Below are 16,553 nucleotides of genomic sequence, written 5' to 3'. Positions count from 1 at the left end.
TGATACTTCCTGTGTGAATTATCGGCCTATCTCTCTCTGTTAAACTTCGATATTAAATTATTAGCAAAAATAATAGCAAAACGCCTCAATAGCATTATAGGAAAATTAATACATAGAGATCAAGTAGGCTTCATGCCAAATAGACAGGCAGGCGATAATATACGCAGGGCAGTGTTATTGGCACATATTGCTAAAAAACGGAAAATCCCTTTATGTTTTCTATCTCTCGATATTAAGAGGGCATTTGACACAGTATCCTGGCAATATATGCAATATTCATTACAAAAATGGGGTTTTGGACCCCACTTTTTAACATGGATCAAAGCATTATATAATAAACCCAAAGCCTATATAAAATATGCTGGATACAAATCTGAAGCCTTTAATATCGAAAGAGGTACCCGACAGGGTTGCCCATTATCTCCCTTATTATTTGCCCTTATACTCGAACCCATGGCCCAATACATCAGAACAAACCAAACTATAACTGGCATTGAAGTAGGAGGTATTACATTCAAATTATGTATATTTGCAGACGATATATTACTTTTTCTATCATCACCACAGGTCTCTGGTCCTAACTTAATACCAGCTCTTGATGGATTTGCAGCCCTATCCGGCCTTATGATTAATCCTAAGAAATGCCTAGTGCTTAATATTTCACTCACAAACATGGAATTGATCCCGGCTAGGGCTGCACTCCCATTCACATGGGCAGAAAAATCAATCCCATATCTTGGAATTCATTTAACAGCATCTCATTCTGACTTATTCTCAACCAATTATCCTCCTGTATTAAGACAGATCACAAATCTAATAAAACAATGGTCGCAACTTCCTTTATCCTGGATAGGGAAGATTAATGCAATCAAAATGACTATTCTACCCAAATTGCTTTATCTATTCAGAGTCCTCCCTATTCCAATTCCTTCCTATTTTTTGAGAATAGTACAAAAAATAGCAACTTCGTTTATATGGGGCTCTTCTAAACCACGTATACCTATACACACACTACATCTTCCCAAAAATAAAGGAGGCCTGGGATACCCTAATTTTACTAACTACTACAGAGCAGCACATTTGGCCAGTCTGTCCAAATACCATGCAAAACAGGAAATCCCATTATGGGTATTTATAGAGGCTTCAGAAAATGACCTTCTATTAATATCAAATTTATTATGGCTTGATCCTAAAGACCGCTTTAAAATTCATAATCCCATAACTAAACACTTCTTATCTCTCTGGGATAAACTAAAAACCAAATATCAGTTACAATCTCCACACAATCCTCTCCTTTCTTTTATCAGAAATCCGGCCTTTTATCCGGCATGGATCTACCCAAATTCTTTTAAAGCTTGGACAACATCAGGCATTCAGACACTAAATGACTTCATAGCATCTAAATCATTCCTTTCATTCCCATCGCTTAGAGAAAAATATGATCTACCAAACTCTGAGATATTTAGATATCTCCAAATCAAAAATTTCTATACACCATTCCTAAAGGGGGATACACCATTATCCCAATTATCCATTTTTGAATCAATCTGTACAAAAGATCCATTTGCTAAAGGTACAATTTCATCACTTTATAATCAATTATATGGAGTAGCAAATCTTAATAGACCCTCTTACGTTCAGAGGTGGGAGGAGAACCTGGGACGAACTTTAGAAGACACGGACTGGTCTAACATATGGCTCACATCTAAGTCATCTTCACCCAACATCTTAGCACTGGAGACAAATTATAAAGTCCTAACTCGCTGGTACCTTGTACCCGCTAGAGTGGCAAAATATTCACCTAATACCTCAGCTCTTTGTTTTCGAGGATGCCCAGAAATAGGCACATATTTACACATATGGTGGACGTGCCCAGTAATCCAAACCACCTGGAAGGAAGTCTTCGTGATTGCATCTAAAATATTTAAAAAAATAATACAACCAGATCCATATTTAACTTTACTTAATCTAAAACCGGAATGGTTAACACTCTCTCAATTCAAACTTATGATCCAACTAATAACGGCTGCAAAACAAACAGTGGCCAAGGCATGGAAATCTCCTACATTGGTACTAGCAGAAACAATTCACAGAATGAATAATACAATGTCCCATGCTAAGATGGTAGCCATCGATCAAAATCAAATTCCAAAATTTGAAAAACTTTGGCATCCTTGGATAAAACAGTTCCTGTCAAACTTCAATGACTCTGTCCTGTTGCCATGGTAACAGATTAAATGACTTACAGAGACACCCATTCTAAGGCTTCAAAGAGAACTAAAAAGAATAATAAACTGACGAGCGGGACAACCTTGTGGACCATACCTCTACCTTTCAACCCTTTTTCTTCTTTCTCTTTCCTTTTCTCCACCTTAAGATTAAAGCTCATTATCAGAATTTATTTGACCTATATACACTCTACTTGTAAACAATATGTATAGTAGGTATAAATCATTTAAATACCTACAAAAATAACTAAGGAAATGATATATATCTTTAATTTAGGTTTACGTGAACCCAATGTTTAATATTTGAAATTTCCTGATATTTACCTATATAAACCCTACTGTAAAACAATGAGCTTACTTTATAGATCCTTGTAAACTTACTTTATGTATCTTTATAACATTGTATACTCAATAAACTTCTTTTGACAAGGAATCAGTGCCTGACTGCTTGTGCAGTATACACTCACCGGCCACTTTATTAGGTACACCTGTTCAATTGCTTGGTAACACAAATTGCTAATCAGCCAATCACATGGCAGCAACTGAATGCATTTAGGCATCTAGACATGGTGAAATCGACTTGCTGAATTTCAGACCGAGCATTAGCATGGGGAACAAAGGGGATTTAAGTGACTTTGAACGTGGCATGGTTGATGGGCTGGTCTGAGTATTTCAAAAACTGCTGATCTACTGGGATTTTCACACACAACCATCTCTAGGGTTTACAGAGAATGGTCCAAAAAAAGAGAAAATATCCAGTGAGTGGAAGTTGTGTGGATGAAAAGGCCTTTTTGATGTCGGAGGAGAATGGGCAGACTGGTTCGAGATGATAGAAAGGCAACAGTAACTCAAATAACCACTTGTTACAACCAAGGTATGCAGAATACCATCTCTGAATGCACAACACATCGAACCTTATAGCAGTTGGGCTACAGCAGCAGAAGACCACACCAGGTGCCACTCCTGTCGGCAAAGAACCGACAACTGAGGCTACAATTCGCACAGGCTCACCAAAATTGGAAATAGAAGACAGGAAAAAAGTTGCCTGGTCTGATGAGTCTCGATTTCAGCTGTGACATTCGGATGGTAGGGTCAGAATTTGGTGTAAACAACATGTAAGCATGGATCCATCCTGCCTTGTATCAATGGGTCAGGTTGGTGGTGGTGGTGTAATGGTGTGGGGGATATTTTTTTGGCACACTTTGGGCCCCTTAGTACCAATTGAGCATCGTTTAAACGTCACGGCCTACCTGAGTATTGTTGCTAATGGCATCTTCCAGCAGGATAATGCACCATGTCACAAAGCTCAAATCATCTCAAACTGATTTCTTGAACATGACAATGAGTTCACTGTACTCCAATGGCCAGATCACAATCCAATAGAGCACCTTTGGGATGTGGTGGAATGGGAGATTTGCATCATGGTGTGCAGCTGACAAATCTGCAGCAACTATATGATGCCATCATGTCAATATGGACCAAAATCTCAGGAATGTTTTCAACACTTTGTTGAATCTATACCACGAAGAATTAAGGCAGTTCTAAAGGCAAAAGAGGTCCAACCCGGTACTAGCAAGGTGTACCTAATAAAGTGGCCGGTGTGTGTATATTGGATTCTCCTACAGCAAGTTTCCCACCTACCTTTGTGTGTTCCAGCACCTTCTGTTACATTCACTATAATATCAAATACATTCAAAATTCAATAGGAAGAGTTGGAGCCCCTCGAAGTGTCCACAGCAGGTGTGCAGACCCAAGAACTGTGGTGCATATGTTTCACCATTATAATTCACAAAACATGATAAATTTCAATGAGACTCCACATTGTTCAGAGCTGTAAATTTTGGCAGAGAGATCTCTTCAGTGGAAACTAGAAATTTACAGGTGATTTAGTTTTTGGTGGGTTGATAGAAGCTCTTCAACCCCCCCTTAATTATAATATATCGTAAATAACTAAAACTTCTTAATTGATTGTAAACTTTATAATTGTTTTGTGATACTTGCTTTGTATTTATTGTATATACCTTATGTTGTTCTAAAGAAATGGATGCTCGCTGTATAACTGAATTATTAATGGTGCCCTTTATCACAGCACTAGATGTTTTCTCCTGCAGCCTCCAGCACTGCCTGCTCTGGTCTCAGACCTCCTTCATGAGCATCCATTATTAACCATGCTCATTTGCATTTTTTTTTCTTTGCGCTTTACCAGAGGTATTAAGTTCTTCATGTTTTGTAATTATAACTGGAGAGCTTATCTTGTTGCTTTTTGTCTGTTTTTCTTTTTAAGAATGACTGAGGACATGAAATTAACAGACCTAGAACTCGGTAGAGTTGCTAACAGTATTCAGGAGCTGCTATACAATGCCTCTGATATTTGCCATGACCGCTGTGTTAAATTTCTGCTGGCAAGAGCCAAGGTAATTCATAAACCTCCAGCTGTTTTGTCTATGATGTTTTTGTTACAAAGATTTGCTAGTCCACAAAAACTGCATACATAGACTTTTCCTTGCAAAAGATTAAAAGAATCTACAACAGTGATACAGAGGTTCATTAGTAAGCACAGGTAACAATTTACCAGCATCAAATAAAGCATTTTGTATTAGACCATATACATATCTCCACAATTTTTGGTGGTTGTACAAAGCTCCCAAAGTTATATGATGTTGTATTGTCCCTGGGATAACACTGTGGGCAATAAAATGTGAGCCAAACAAAAACCTCACTCGAGTCTTCTACCAGAGACCCACATGCCAGGCAGATAATAGGTATGAGGTCTGCAGAAAAACATGGATGAAGGCATTGGCTAACAGGATTAGGGAGCATTAGGAAGGGGAAAAGAGTGGAGGGGTTGGCACCAGAAGTCTCCAAGTTTCTCATGCCTGGGATGATGGTCCTATAGAGAGGTAAAGCTTTCAGGCAGTAGGGAGACATGAGCTTACTGAATCCGTAAGCCCACACAGCATTACGTTTTTTTTAGTCTAGAGGAGTAGTAGACTGGTCAATTTTTCATTGATGAAGAACCAATTTAGGCATCTCTCAACCTCCTCAAATTGAACAAATTGCTGCTTCTAAGTTTTGACAAAAGCATAATATGGCTGCCAATAATGTATAGGAGAGTAAGAGGTTTAATATGTATAAGCATAAATGCAGGAATCCCCTGGAGGATGGCAGCCAAATAATGCACACAGGAGCGTGAACACTTTGACCCAGAATCTACCCAGATATGCATCACATATCCTGTAGCATTGCAACCCTTAAAGCACACACCAGAATGCAATAAAGACACACCAGTCGACAAGGTTCTAAATATCATCTGGCAGGAGAAAAGCTTTGGCGCTTCAAGCATTTGGACATTCGTTCATTCAGTTGGCCAGAATAATAAAGTGGCTGTAAACCCTTACATATACCCAGTGAAGTGACTGGCCTCAAGTAATACACAGAGATTAAACAAATCCTCCTGCATAAGTTGTACCTGTTTATCTGCTGTATTCTCGACATCCATTCAAAGTCCAGAGTTTATAACGCTTCTCTGAGCTGACAAAAAAAGGAGGGAAGAGAGACACCCCTTTCACATAGCACACAGGAACAGAGCTCAAGCTGTCAATCAGCTAGAAATCCCCCTTCCCTGTCATAATTTTTCTCTTGGTGTCTTGAAAACTTGTCAGAAGTTATTCATGCTGATATAGTATGAAGCAGCAGACAGAAATGACACTTGGTGCTCTTAATTGAAGCAAGTACACATTATAGAGGGATATTCTTGTTCATATTTCATGTTCGAGGTTTACAAACACTTTATTATATTCTTGCCATTGAAATGAAAGAACGCTCAAGTGCTAAGCTTGCCTAGCATTAAGGTGCATCTGGCATTTTTTTTTCCCTAAATGCTCCGCTCCTGAAAGCATGAGTGTTGTTTGTTTTTTTTTCTGCCTCTAAGTGCCTGTAAACTCTTATGCTGCGTTTACATGCCGAGTTTGAGTTTAGAAGCGTTAAAGTGGTTGTAAACCCTTTCAGACCACTTTGACCTACATGTAAGCCTAGATTAAGGCTTACCTGTAGGTCCAAGAAATATCTCCTAAACCTACACGGTTTAGGAGATATTTGCAAAAAGACAGGCACCGCTGTCTACGGCGCATGCGCCATAGACAGTGGCGCGCAGACGCACTGAGCATGCCACTGCTAACAGCGATAAGCCGTTAATGGCGGCTCCCGTGCGCATGCGCGGGAGTGGCGTCATCGCGGCTCCGGCCAATCACAGCACCGGAGCCACGATACCCGGAAAGAAGATGGACGCTCCGTAGCAGAGGGGACAGCGGTGACATCGCAGGCTCCTGTGTCAGGTAAGTGACACATAATGGGCTACTGTGCGATGCATAGTAGCCCATTATGCTTTACCCTTGCAGGGAAACAAAGAGAAAGTAAACCCATCAGTAAACCCATCAGAAATAACTGTAAACGACCCTGTGTACTGATAAGATAACATAGAGGAGAGTTCAGGAGCAGTTGAAAAAAATGCCCAACTGCTCCTAAATGTCCGTTTAGCAGCAGCAGTGTACATGAGGCCTTATGTGTGAACACATAGGCTAACATGGAGGTGCTCTTCAAGGCAGAAGGGCTTAAGTCATCTGGCAGAGTTATAATAAGGCCAGATGATTTGCCTTTGTTAATAGTTAGAGTATATACTCGAGTATAAGCCGAGTTTTTCAGCACATTTTTTAGGCTGAAACCCCCCCTCGGCTTATACTCAAATGAGGCTGCAGCCTCACTGCGCCCATCTGCAGCTGTACTTTTGATAAACTAAAAGAGCGGGTGTCTCCCGCTGTCATGCAGTCTGTTCGGCGGCCGTCCATTGTAATAAATCCCCGCTGCCTCCTCAGCTGTGATAGATGGAACACTAATACAATGCTGGGAAACTGTATCAGTGTTCCGTCTAACACGGACAAGGAGGAGGCGGAGCTTTGTTACAATGGACAGCCGCTGAACAGATTGGAGACACCTGCTATTTTAGTTATCAAACGTACAGCTGCAGATGGGCACAGTGAGGTTGCAGATGGGCACACTGAGGCTGCAAATGGGCGCAGTGAAGCTGCATATGGGCATTGTTTACCCAGTAGCTGTTGCATTTCCCATCCTAGGCATATACTCGAGTCAATAAGTTTTCCCAGTTTTTTGTGGTAAAATTCGGTGCCTCGGCTTATATTCGGGTGGGTCTATACTCGAGAATATATGGTACCCAGAAAAATATAGAAGTTCGTGAGGGTGTAAAAAAGATGGGAAGGGAAATTAACTCAGAAGCAGGGTTTGTGCATTGCTGCACCAACATCTTTTCTGTGAATATCTGGGCTAGATCTGATAAGAGAAGCTAAGAGTTCCAAGCCTATGATAAAGAGTGTGAGGGGAGTGGGAGGGAGGAAAAGAGCTAAAGGCAAAACTCTATGTTTTTGGATAGAATAAGGGAGGATTATAACCCTTTTTTGTCTTCTATGTCCCATTAGGGAGATTACCCTTTATTTCCTGTCCTATAGCCAAAATAGGAATTGTCAGGAAATCCCTCCAAAGTGAGGGAATATTTAGTTGTCACCAGAACTAGTGTCCACTTTGGAAGAAGAAATTCTTTATAGTCCAGAATAGCTGATTTTCAGCTCTACAGTTCTGTTTAGACCCCATTCACGCAGGGGCAACACGACTTGCAAACGAATGCCCGGGCGACTTGCAAAACGACTTCTGCATAGAAGTCTATGCAAGTCGCCCCAAGTCGCCCCCGAAGTCGTACAGGAACCTTTTTCTAAGTCGGAGCGACTTGCGTCGCTCCCCTTAGAACGGCTCCATAGTACAGAACGGGAGGCGACTTGTCAGGCGACTAGGTCGCCTGACAAGTCGTCCCTGTGTGAATGGGGTCTTAGGTGAAAATTTAGATTCATGATAAACTGTGATTCTAATTGCGCAGAAAAGATCCTAAAATCTCTTTCCTTCTTGTGTGCTGCCAATTTAATAAGGGTCCTCCCCTGAGATTGGGCTTGTGGGCCGTTCTCTTCTAATCTACTAGCCAAACTAAGTTCAAGGTGGGTTCACACCAGAATCTCATAGGAATGTGATCGGCATTCCTGTGCGCTCCCCTGCAGTGCGTTTTGGCAGCCCATTTATTTAAATGAGCTGCAAATCGCACCAGACTGCACAAAAAGTAGTGCACTGCTTTTGAAAACATTCCACACCAAGCACATGGTACTTTGAAACCATGTGATCTGGTGCCCACAGACGCACTGCGTTTTTGATCTGTGTTTGGGGTGCTGTTAACAATCTATGGACAGGTGCAGCAGATTGCGAAGGCAGTGCATTTTGAATGCAGTGCTGCAAACGGGCATGGAATGCACCTTTTCTACACTGTGTTCTCATGTAAACCAACCCTTATATAGGTAAATCTAGAATTTGTTCATTCAATAGACATTCAAGGATAACTGTAATTTCTAGTATGTGCTTGCACAAAGCTAAAAAATAAATTTCCAACTAATATTGGTGGTTTGTCTATTTTTTTTTCTTAATAGGATGGTTTTCTGGAAAAGCTTAATTCCTCAGAGTTTGTGTCACTGTCACGGGCAGTTGAAACATTTGTGCAGGATACAGAGAGGATCTGTGGCAGAAAAAGTATGTCACTACGAGGAGCTCTTCAGGGCCAAGCAAATAAATTTGTCAACCGGTTCCATGAGGAGAGGAAGACAAAATTGAGGTAAGACTTAAGCCAGCCATACATTTTTTTTTTTTGCCACGTCAGTTAACTTTGTCCAGAGACTACTTTCAGAGTGATGCTCATATATGTCTCAAATCCAGTCACATCATTGTGGCCTTTAGAGTTTTTTTTTTTTTTTTTTAAGTAATATGTTACAATTTGCGTTTACAATGTAAAAATAGTAACAATAGTCCTTGACTACAAAGCACGTACCGTACAACTTATACCTCAAAGGTAACTACAACAAGTTTGTGAGATTGTGGAACCTGTGGGTCCAAGCAATGCCATGTCCGCAATCAGTGCTACTTTAGCGCTGCGAGTATCCGCTTCCTCAGCAATGGGGCGCGGCTGAGTTAAGAGCAGATTAGACATAAGAGAGAATAATGCACAGAACCGTTGATGTCCATTGGGTGTGCCCTGGAACCATGGGGGTCCAACAAGGGAGGGTCACAGTGGGGTGGGGGGGTGGGTTCAACTAAGAGAAAAGTAATAGCACAAAAACATGTATAATGGTAACGATAGGTTACGTGGCCAACTGGCTTTGAGGTATAAGCCAGCCATACATAGATCGAAGTTCAGCAGGGACTGACCAAATCTCGATCCATATATGGGCAGGAAGGTTGTACAGAAGTTGATCTGCCGATCAACTTCTCTACAACTGCCTTGTCGGATTTCCCCCGCTCGATCAGTGCCGCTGTATTCCAACAGAACAGAAGTCTCCCCACTGTTAGAGTAAAATAACTCTGCTGTGAGGATTCCCCCATCCACATTGAGTGTGTGGATGGGGGAACCGAGTGCTTTTTTTTTTTTTTTTCTTCAACCCACTGGTTGATCAAAAAAAAAAATGACTCATTTATTGGTTGCCTTAACAGAGACTCAGGTATTGACTGTTTTGTACAAAGGTTGCTTAAAGTGTTACTTTGCGATTTGCCTTAAAGTGATATTAAACCCTTGATTTTTTTAAGTAGATTTAGTAGCTGATTTAGGCCCCTTTCCCACGGGGTTGTCCATTTGACGGACTCCGCTTGCTCAGCGGGGGATCAATCCGCTGATCCCCGCTGAGCAGGCGGATGAAGGGTCTGTCTCCGCTCACTGCGCTGAGATGGCCCTGTCAGAGTCCCGCTCTCCTCTATGGGGAGATTTCTCCTTTATGTGGAGATTGGATGAAAACGGACCGCCTGTCCATTTTCATCCGATCCGCCAGATGGATGGAAAATGGGGTCACCATCCGTCTGGATTTGGCGGACAGGATCGGGTCAGATAGCAGCGGGTGTCAGCGGACATGTCACCGATGACATCCGCTGCCCCATAGGGGTGAATGGAGTGTCTGATCAGGTCCGCCTGAAAAACTGACAGGTGGACCTGATCGGAAAGCCCATGTAAAAGGGCCCTTAATCACTTGTTGAGTATGCAGCTTCTTTATCTTTTAATTTTTGCCTGTATTCCAGTTTAAGCTGGTGCCATGACCACTGCCACTGGTTTCCTATTTCAGGATAGCTACTTTCTTTTGCAGCATTCTGTGGAGCCACCCTTGCAGGCAGGTACTAGAATTTTGTCTTCCTACACTGTGTGCATCAATAAAAACACACATCCCCGTAGCCAAGGGTGGCAAGGCACTCTGCTGCTCTTTCCTACTCCTCTCCCCTACCTTCTCTAAGCTAACAGACTAACTGGAGACAGCACTGTCCACTGTTAACTTTTTATATAAAGACAAAAAGTTTGGGGAAGCAGTAGTGAGCAAGCAGGAGCCAGCAGCTTTGAAAGCTGTAAACTGCAAGTGCTGAGGTAAGAATTTTAACAAATAGTTTACTTGGGAATGTTTTATTTTCCTAATCATCACAGGAAACTGAAGAGTTTTTATATGCATGGCTACTTTAGTTATGTTGCCACCTTCAGGTGAATGGACACTGGCCAAAAAACAGCAGGATCCCCTCCTAAGCATAACCCCTCCCAGCTAATCTAAGCATTTGTTTTTAGATAGTGATTGATGTGCCTACAGATGTCTCTCTGATTTCCTTGTAACCCCTAATTCCTGATTTCCTGACCCCTCTTAACACCCTTGCTGGGGTGGAAGAGGGCTTCATCCATATCAGTACCAATGGGCCTGCTCGCAAGAGGGCTCCTGTCCATACCCTATGGGCAAGAGTAGTGACAGCCTGTAATGTTAGCAGTCAGTGCTGGATCCTATGGGCTGAGATCTCTGGGGTACAGTGTAGCCAGTGGCTTCACTGGCAGGGTGCTATACAGGTCCAGGACAGTGATCCCCCTGGAGAGTAATCAGCTCCTAAAGGCCCCTTGGGGTGTGTCCACCAATAATAGGTGAAGATTTTACCTTCTGGATCTGCAACTATTGGACTGATGAGTGCCTCTGATTATGGTGGAGCATTTGACAATTCTCCCTGGCAGTGTTCCCTGTGTTTGGGGGCAATTAGGCAGTTGTCCCCAATTGTCTTCCAGGGCAGCTCCCTGAGAGATGATTGGCTCTGCCTTCAACTGGAAACACAAACTGAACAAAGATTTAAAAGTCCCCCCCACCCCCTCATTCTCAGTTTTATCGTGTTTTGGGGTGTACACGTGAAGTTTGTTTTGTTCTTTCAATGGGTCTGGTGTTTGTGGTCATCGTCCCACTCTCTCGCTGTGTCCTGCCTTCCCACCTGAGGGTTTCCTTTTCTGCTAAGCTGGACCTTGTACCCACGTGAACTGTTAGGGTCAACTCAGCTCCTACAGACTTGCTAGCTTTGCATGTACCCCTAGCCTATGGACAGTAGCCAAGGCAACAAGGTAGGTGCATCTGATGACTTGACAAAGGGCCACCCTCGAAACGTGTTGTCATGACGACAGCATAGCCTACTTTCAACTCCAGCCCTATTTGTTTTCCATCCAACAGCTCCTCTTTCAGGTTGGCGCACCATTTCCAGAGAGTGGCCAAACACCGGCAATAGCTTTGACTGAACTGTGGCATTCCTTTCCACTGCTCTGGTTTGCATCTTGAGCCCCTGCATCACCTCAATTCACTCTTGGAGTAACTAGTTGCTGTTTCTTCCTTTCCATCGCAGTACCAGCATCCTACCATCTTTAGTCCTGGGCTAAGTAAACAGCTCTTCTTGGATGTCATTACACATATTAGTCTTTCTGTGATCTGCATTGATATAACATGGACACATATAGCGTATGTGTGTTTTAATCATATGGATTTATATAAAGAATGATTGCTCAATTCTACCTTAAGTGCAGTGACATTACACTTTATATGAGTATTCCCAAGTGCTTGTTTATTTCGAAATTTGGATCAAGTTAAGTGTGTCTTGCCTGCCTTTTGGGGCAGTTTGATGCTTCCTGGTCGGCGGTTGGGTAAAGTGAGCATATGGTGCAGACTGGGGTGAACTAAGATAGTGTCTGGAGTTACCTCCACTGGCAAAGGATAATGCAGTTTCAGGACACAGGTCAAGCACTCTCGGTGGATGCCTTAAACAGAAAATCTGCCTCACTCTTAATGGCTTGCCAACAGGAGTTCCCCCTGGAAGGAGGAGTGGGGGTAGTTGCTGCCATTTGGCCTTGAGTCTTCAGTCTGCTGTGTGCTCAGCCATTCTACACAGCAGCACGGCTCTCCCTGCACTCCAACCATGAATGAAAAAGGGAAGGATGCAGAAGTTAAGGGCATTGTTTTACAAAGCAAAGTCTGGCTCTTCCTCAGCTACTAGATCTTTGCTGTCTGAAGTAAGCCTAGGCCTTTTGAGTGCTTAGTCTAACCATGCGTATCACTCTTTTTTCAACTATCTTGGTGGATCAGGAAAAAGTGTTGCACTTGTAATATCAAGCTCATATACAGTAAGTATGGCCTTATGTGAAGAGTGTATCATGTTCCTGGCAGGATCCAAGGCCCTGGTTCTCCTTCCCCAGCTACAGTGCCCAGGTTCCCCTCTCTCGCAGGGGAGACCAGCAGTGCTTCTCTAGTAAAAGGCCTTTTGAATTCTCAGCAGGATTATATCCCTTCAGTGTTTTGCTACTTCAGATCAAACATCTCAGACCTAGGGCTTTCCATAAAATAATCTGTTCCCCAGCTAGGGACACAACAAGTAACTTTGAGATCCTAGTTATAGATTTGGAGAATGGGGAAGATTGGGCTCCTCCATCTGAGGGCATATACACATCTGAGCAAATTGAAGGTATTCTGCACATACTGTTCAAGATATAATATATAGGCAGGGCTCAAAATTTCAAGTCCTGAGCTACTAGCCAGGCCTCAAGGGTTACTCGCCACCAGTTGCCCCGCCCAACCCCTACCATGCTCCACCCCTAAACGCGACCTCATAAATGATCTCATGAAATGACACTTAAATGTTTTATGCAGTGTCCCCAATGCAGCCTGTGTCCCCAATGCAGCCTGTGTCCCCAATGCAGCCTGTGTCCCCAATGCAGCTATGTGTCCCCAATGCAGCTATGTGTCCCCAATGCAGCTATGTGTCCCCAATGCAGCTATGTGTCCCCAATGCAGCTATGTGTCCCCAATGCAGCTATGTGTCCCCAATGCAGCTATGTGTCCGCCAGTGCAGCCTGTGTCACCAATGCAACTTGTGCCCGCCAATGCAGCCATGTGTCACCAATGCAGCCATGTGTCACCAATGCAGCCATGTGTCACCAATGCAGCCATGTGTCACCATTGCAGCCATGTGTCACCATTGCAGTCATGTGTCCCCAATGCAGCTCTGTGTCCCCAATGCAGCTCTGTGTCCCCAATGCAGCTCTGTGTCCCCAATGCAGCTCTGTGTCCCCAATGCAGCTCTGTGTCCCCAGTGCAGCCATGTGTCCCCAGTGCAGCCATGTGTCCCCAGTGCAGCCATGTGTCCCCAGTGCAGCTCTGTGCCCGCCAGTGCAGCCTGTGTCCCCAGTGCAGCTCTGTGTCCCCAGTGCAGCTCTGTGTCCCCAATGCAGCCATGTGTCCCCAATGCAGCCATGTGTCCCCAATGCAGCCATGTGTCCCCAATGCAGCCATGTGTCCCCAATGCAGCCATGTGTCCCCAGTGCAGCCATGTGTCCCCAGTGCAGCCTGTGCCCGCCAGTGCAGCCTGTGCCCGCCAGTGCAGCCTGTGTCCGCCAGTGCAGCCTGTGTCCGCCAGTGCAGCCCTGTGTCCGCCAGTGCAGCCCTGTGTCCCCATTGCAGCGCTGTGTCCCCATTGCAGCCATGTGTCCCCATTGCAGCCATGTGTCCCCAATGCAGCCATGTGTCCCCAATGCAGCCTACCTGTGTAGGGGAAGGGAGAGGAGAGGAGAGCCGCCGCCGCCGGGCAGCCTGGGTTTGTCAGAGCGATCCTAGGGGAAGGGAGAGGAGAGCCACCGCCTGGTTGATCAGAGCGCGGGGAACATAACAGCTTTAATTTCAATAGCTGTGTGTTCCCCGCCGTGCGCCGTCATATACAGCCCCTCCCCCTTGTCCGGGCACTTTGATAGACAGATCACCCATCCAATTCTGGGACGGGTGATCTGTCTATTAAAGTGCCTGGACAAAGAGGAGGGGCTGTATTTGACGGCGGGGAACACACAGCTATTGAAATTAAAGCTCTTTTGTTCCCCGCGCTCTGATCAACCAGTCAGTGGCTCTCCTCTCCGTTGCCCTGCGATCGCTCTGACAAACCCAAGCTGCCCCCCGCCCCCAGGCAACCCACACTCGCCAGCCCTCAAAATCCACTCGCAAAATGCAAGTAGGCGAGTGTATTTTTTTGAGGGCTGATATAGGGATTTACAGGAATGAAAGGGTAGGGACACAATAAGTAACTTTGAGATCCTAGTTATAGATTTGGAGAATGGAGAAGATTGGGCTCCTCCATCTGAGGGCATATACACATCTGAGCAAATTGAAGGTATTCTGCACATACTGTTCAAGATATAATATATAGGCAGGGCTCAAAATTTCAAGTCTTGAGCTACTAGCCAGGCCTCAAGGGTTACTCGCCACCAGTTGCCCCGCCCAACCCCTACCATGCCCCACCCCTAAACACGACCTCATAAATGATCTCATGAAATGACGATTAAATGTTTTATGCAGTGTCCCCAATGCAGCCATGTGTCCCCAATGCAGCCAGTGCCCGCCAATGCAACCTGTGTCCCCATTGCAGCTATGTGTCCCCATTGCAGCTATGTGTCCCCATTGCAGCTATGTGTCCCCATTGCAGCTATGTGTCCCCACTGCAGCTATGTGTCCCCACTGCAGCTATGTGTCCCCACTGCAGCTATGTGTCCCCACTGCAGCTATGTGTCCCCACTGCAGCTATGTGTCCCCACTGCAGCTATGTGTCCCCACTGCAGCTATGTGTCCCCACTGCAGCTATGTGTCCCCACTGCAGCTATGTGTCCCCACTGCAGCCTGGTGTCACCATTGCAGCCATGTGTCGCCATTGCAGCCATGTGTCGCCAGTGCAGCCATGTGTCGCCAGTGCAGCCATGTGTCCGCCAGTGCAGCCATGTGTCCGCCAGTGCAGCCATGTGTCCGCCAGTGCAGCCATGTGTCCGCCAGTGCAGCCCTGTGTCCGCCAGTGCAGCCCTGTGTCCGCCAGTGCAGCCCTGTGTCCGCCAGTGCAGCCCTGTGTCCGCCAGTGCAGCCCTGTGTCCGCCAGTGCAGCCCTGTGTCCGCCAGTGCAGCCCTGTGTCCGCCAGTGCAGCCCTGTGTCCGCCAGTGCAGCCCTGTGTCCGCCAGTGCAGCCCTGTGTCCGCCAGTGCAGCCCTGTGTCCGCCAGTGCAGCCCTGTGTCCGCCAGTGCAGCCCTGTGTCCGCCAGTGCAGCCCTGTGTCCCCAATGCAGTCTACCTGTGTAGGGGAAGGGAGAGGAGAGGAGAGCCGCCGCCGCCGGGCAGCCTGGGTTTGTCAGAGCGATCCTAGGGGAAGGGAGAGGAGAGCCACCGCCTGGTTGATCAGAGCGCGGGGAACATAACAGCTTTAATTTCAATAGCTGTGTGTTCCCCGCCGTGCGCCGTCATATACAGCCCCTCCCCCTTGTCCGGGCACTTTGATAGACGGATCACCCATCCAATTCTGGGACGGGTGATCTGTCTATCAAAGTGCCTGGACAAAGAGGAGGGGCTGTATTTGACGGCGGGGAACACACAGCTATTGAAATTAAAGCTGTTTTGTTCCCCGCGCTCTGATCAACCAGTCGGTGGCTCTCCTCTCCGTTGCCCTGCGATCGCTCTGACAAACCCAAGCTGCCCCCCGCCCCCAGGCAACCCACACTCGCCAGCCCTCAAAATCCACTCGCAAAATGCAAGTAGGCGAGTGTATTTTTTTGAGGGCTGATATAGGGATTTACAGGAATGAAAGGGTAGGGACACAATAAGTAACTTTGAGATCCTAGTTATAGATTTGGAGAATGGAGAAGATTGGGCTCCTCCATCTGAGGGCATATACACATCTGAGCAAATTGAAGGTATTCTGCACATACTGTTCAAGATATAATATATAGGCAGGGCTCAGAATTTCAAGTCTTGAGCTACTAGCCAGGCCTCAAGGGTTACTCGCCACCAGTTGCCCCGCCCAACCCCTACCATGCCCCACCCCTAAACACGACCTCATAAATGATCTCATGAAATGACGATTAAATGTTTTATGCAGTGTCCC

General features: G+C 45.2%; 1 protein-coding gene across 1 annotated transcript in view; it reads left to right on the top strand.

The window, feature by feature from the left end:
- VPS54 (VPS54 subunit of GARP complex) overlaps positions 1–16,553 on the top strand; it is a 226,758-nt gene that overhangs the window by 152,118 nt on the left and 58,087 nt on the right. Inside the window, exons 13-14 of the mRNA XM_073628190.1 lie at positions 4,513–4,642; positions 8,765–8,946. Of these exons, the coding sequence (XP_073484291.1) occupies positions 4,513–4,642; positions 8,765–8,946 (312 nt within the window). The remainder of the gene's footprint in view (positions 1–4,512; positions 4,643–8,764; positions 8,947–16,553) is intronic.

Source organism: Aquarana catesbeiana, linkage group LG04, assembly GCF_042186555.1.
Source record: "Aquarana catesbeiana isolate 2022-GZ linkage group LG04, ASM4218655v1, whole genome shotgun sequence".
Classification (NCBI taxonomy): Eukaryota; Metazoa; Chordata; class Amphibia; order Anura; family Ranidae; genus Aquarana; species Aquarana catesbeiana.
The sequence above is the reverse complement of the archived record's forward strand: the minus strand, read 5'-3'. Positions and strand labels throughout refer to the sequence as shown.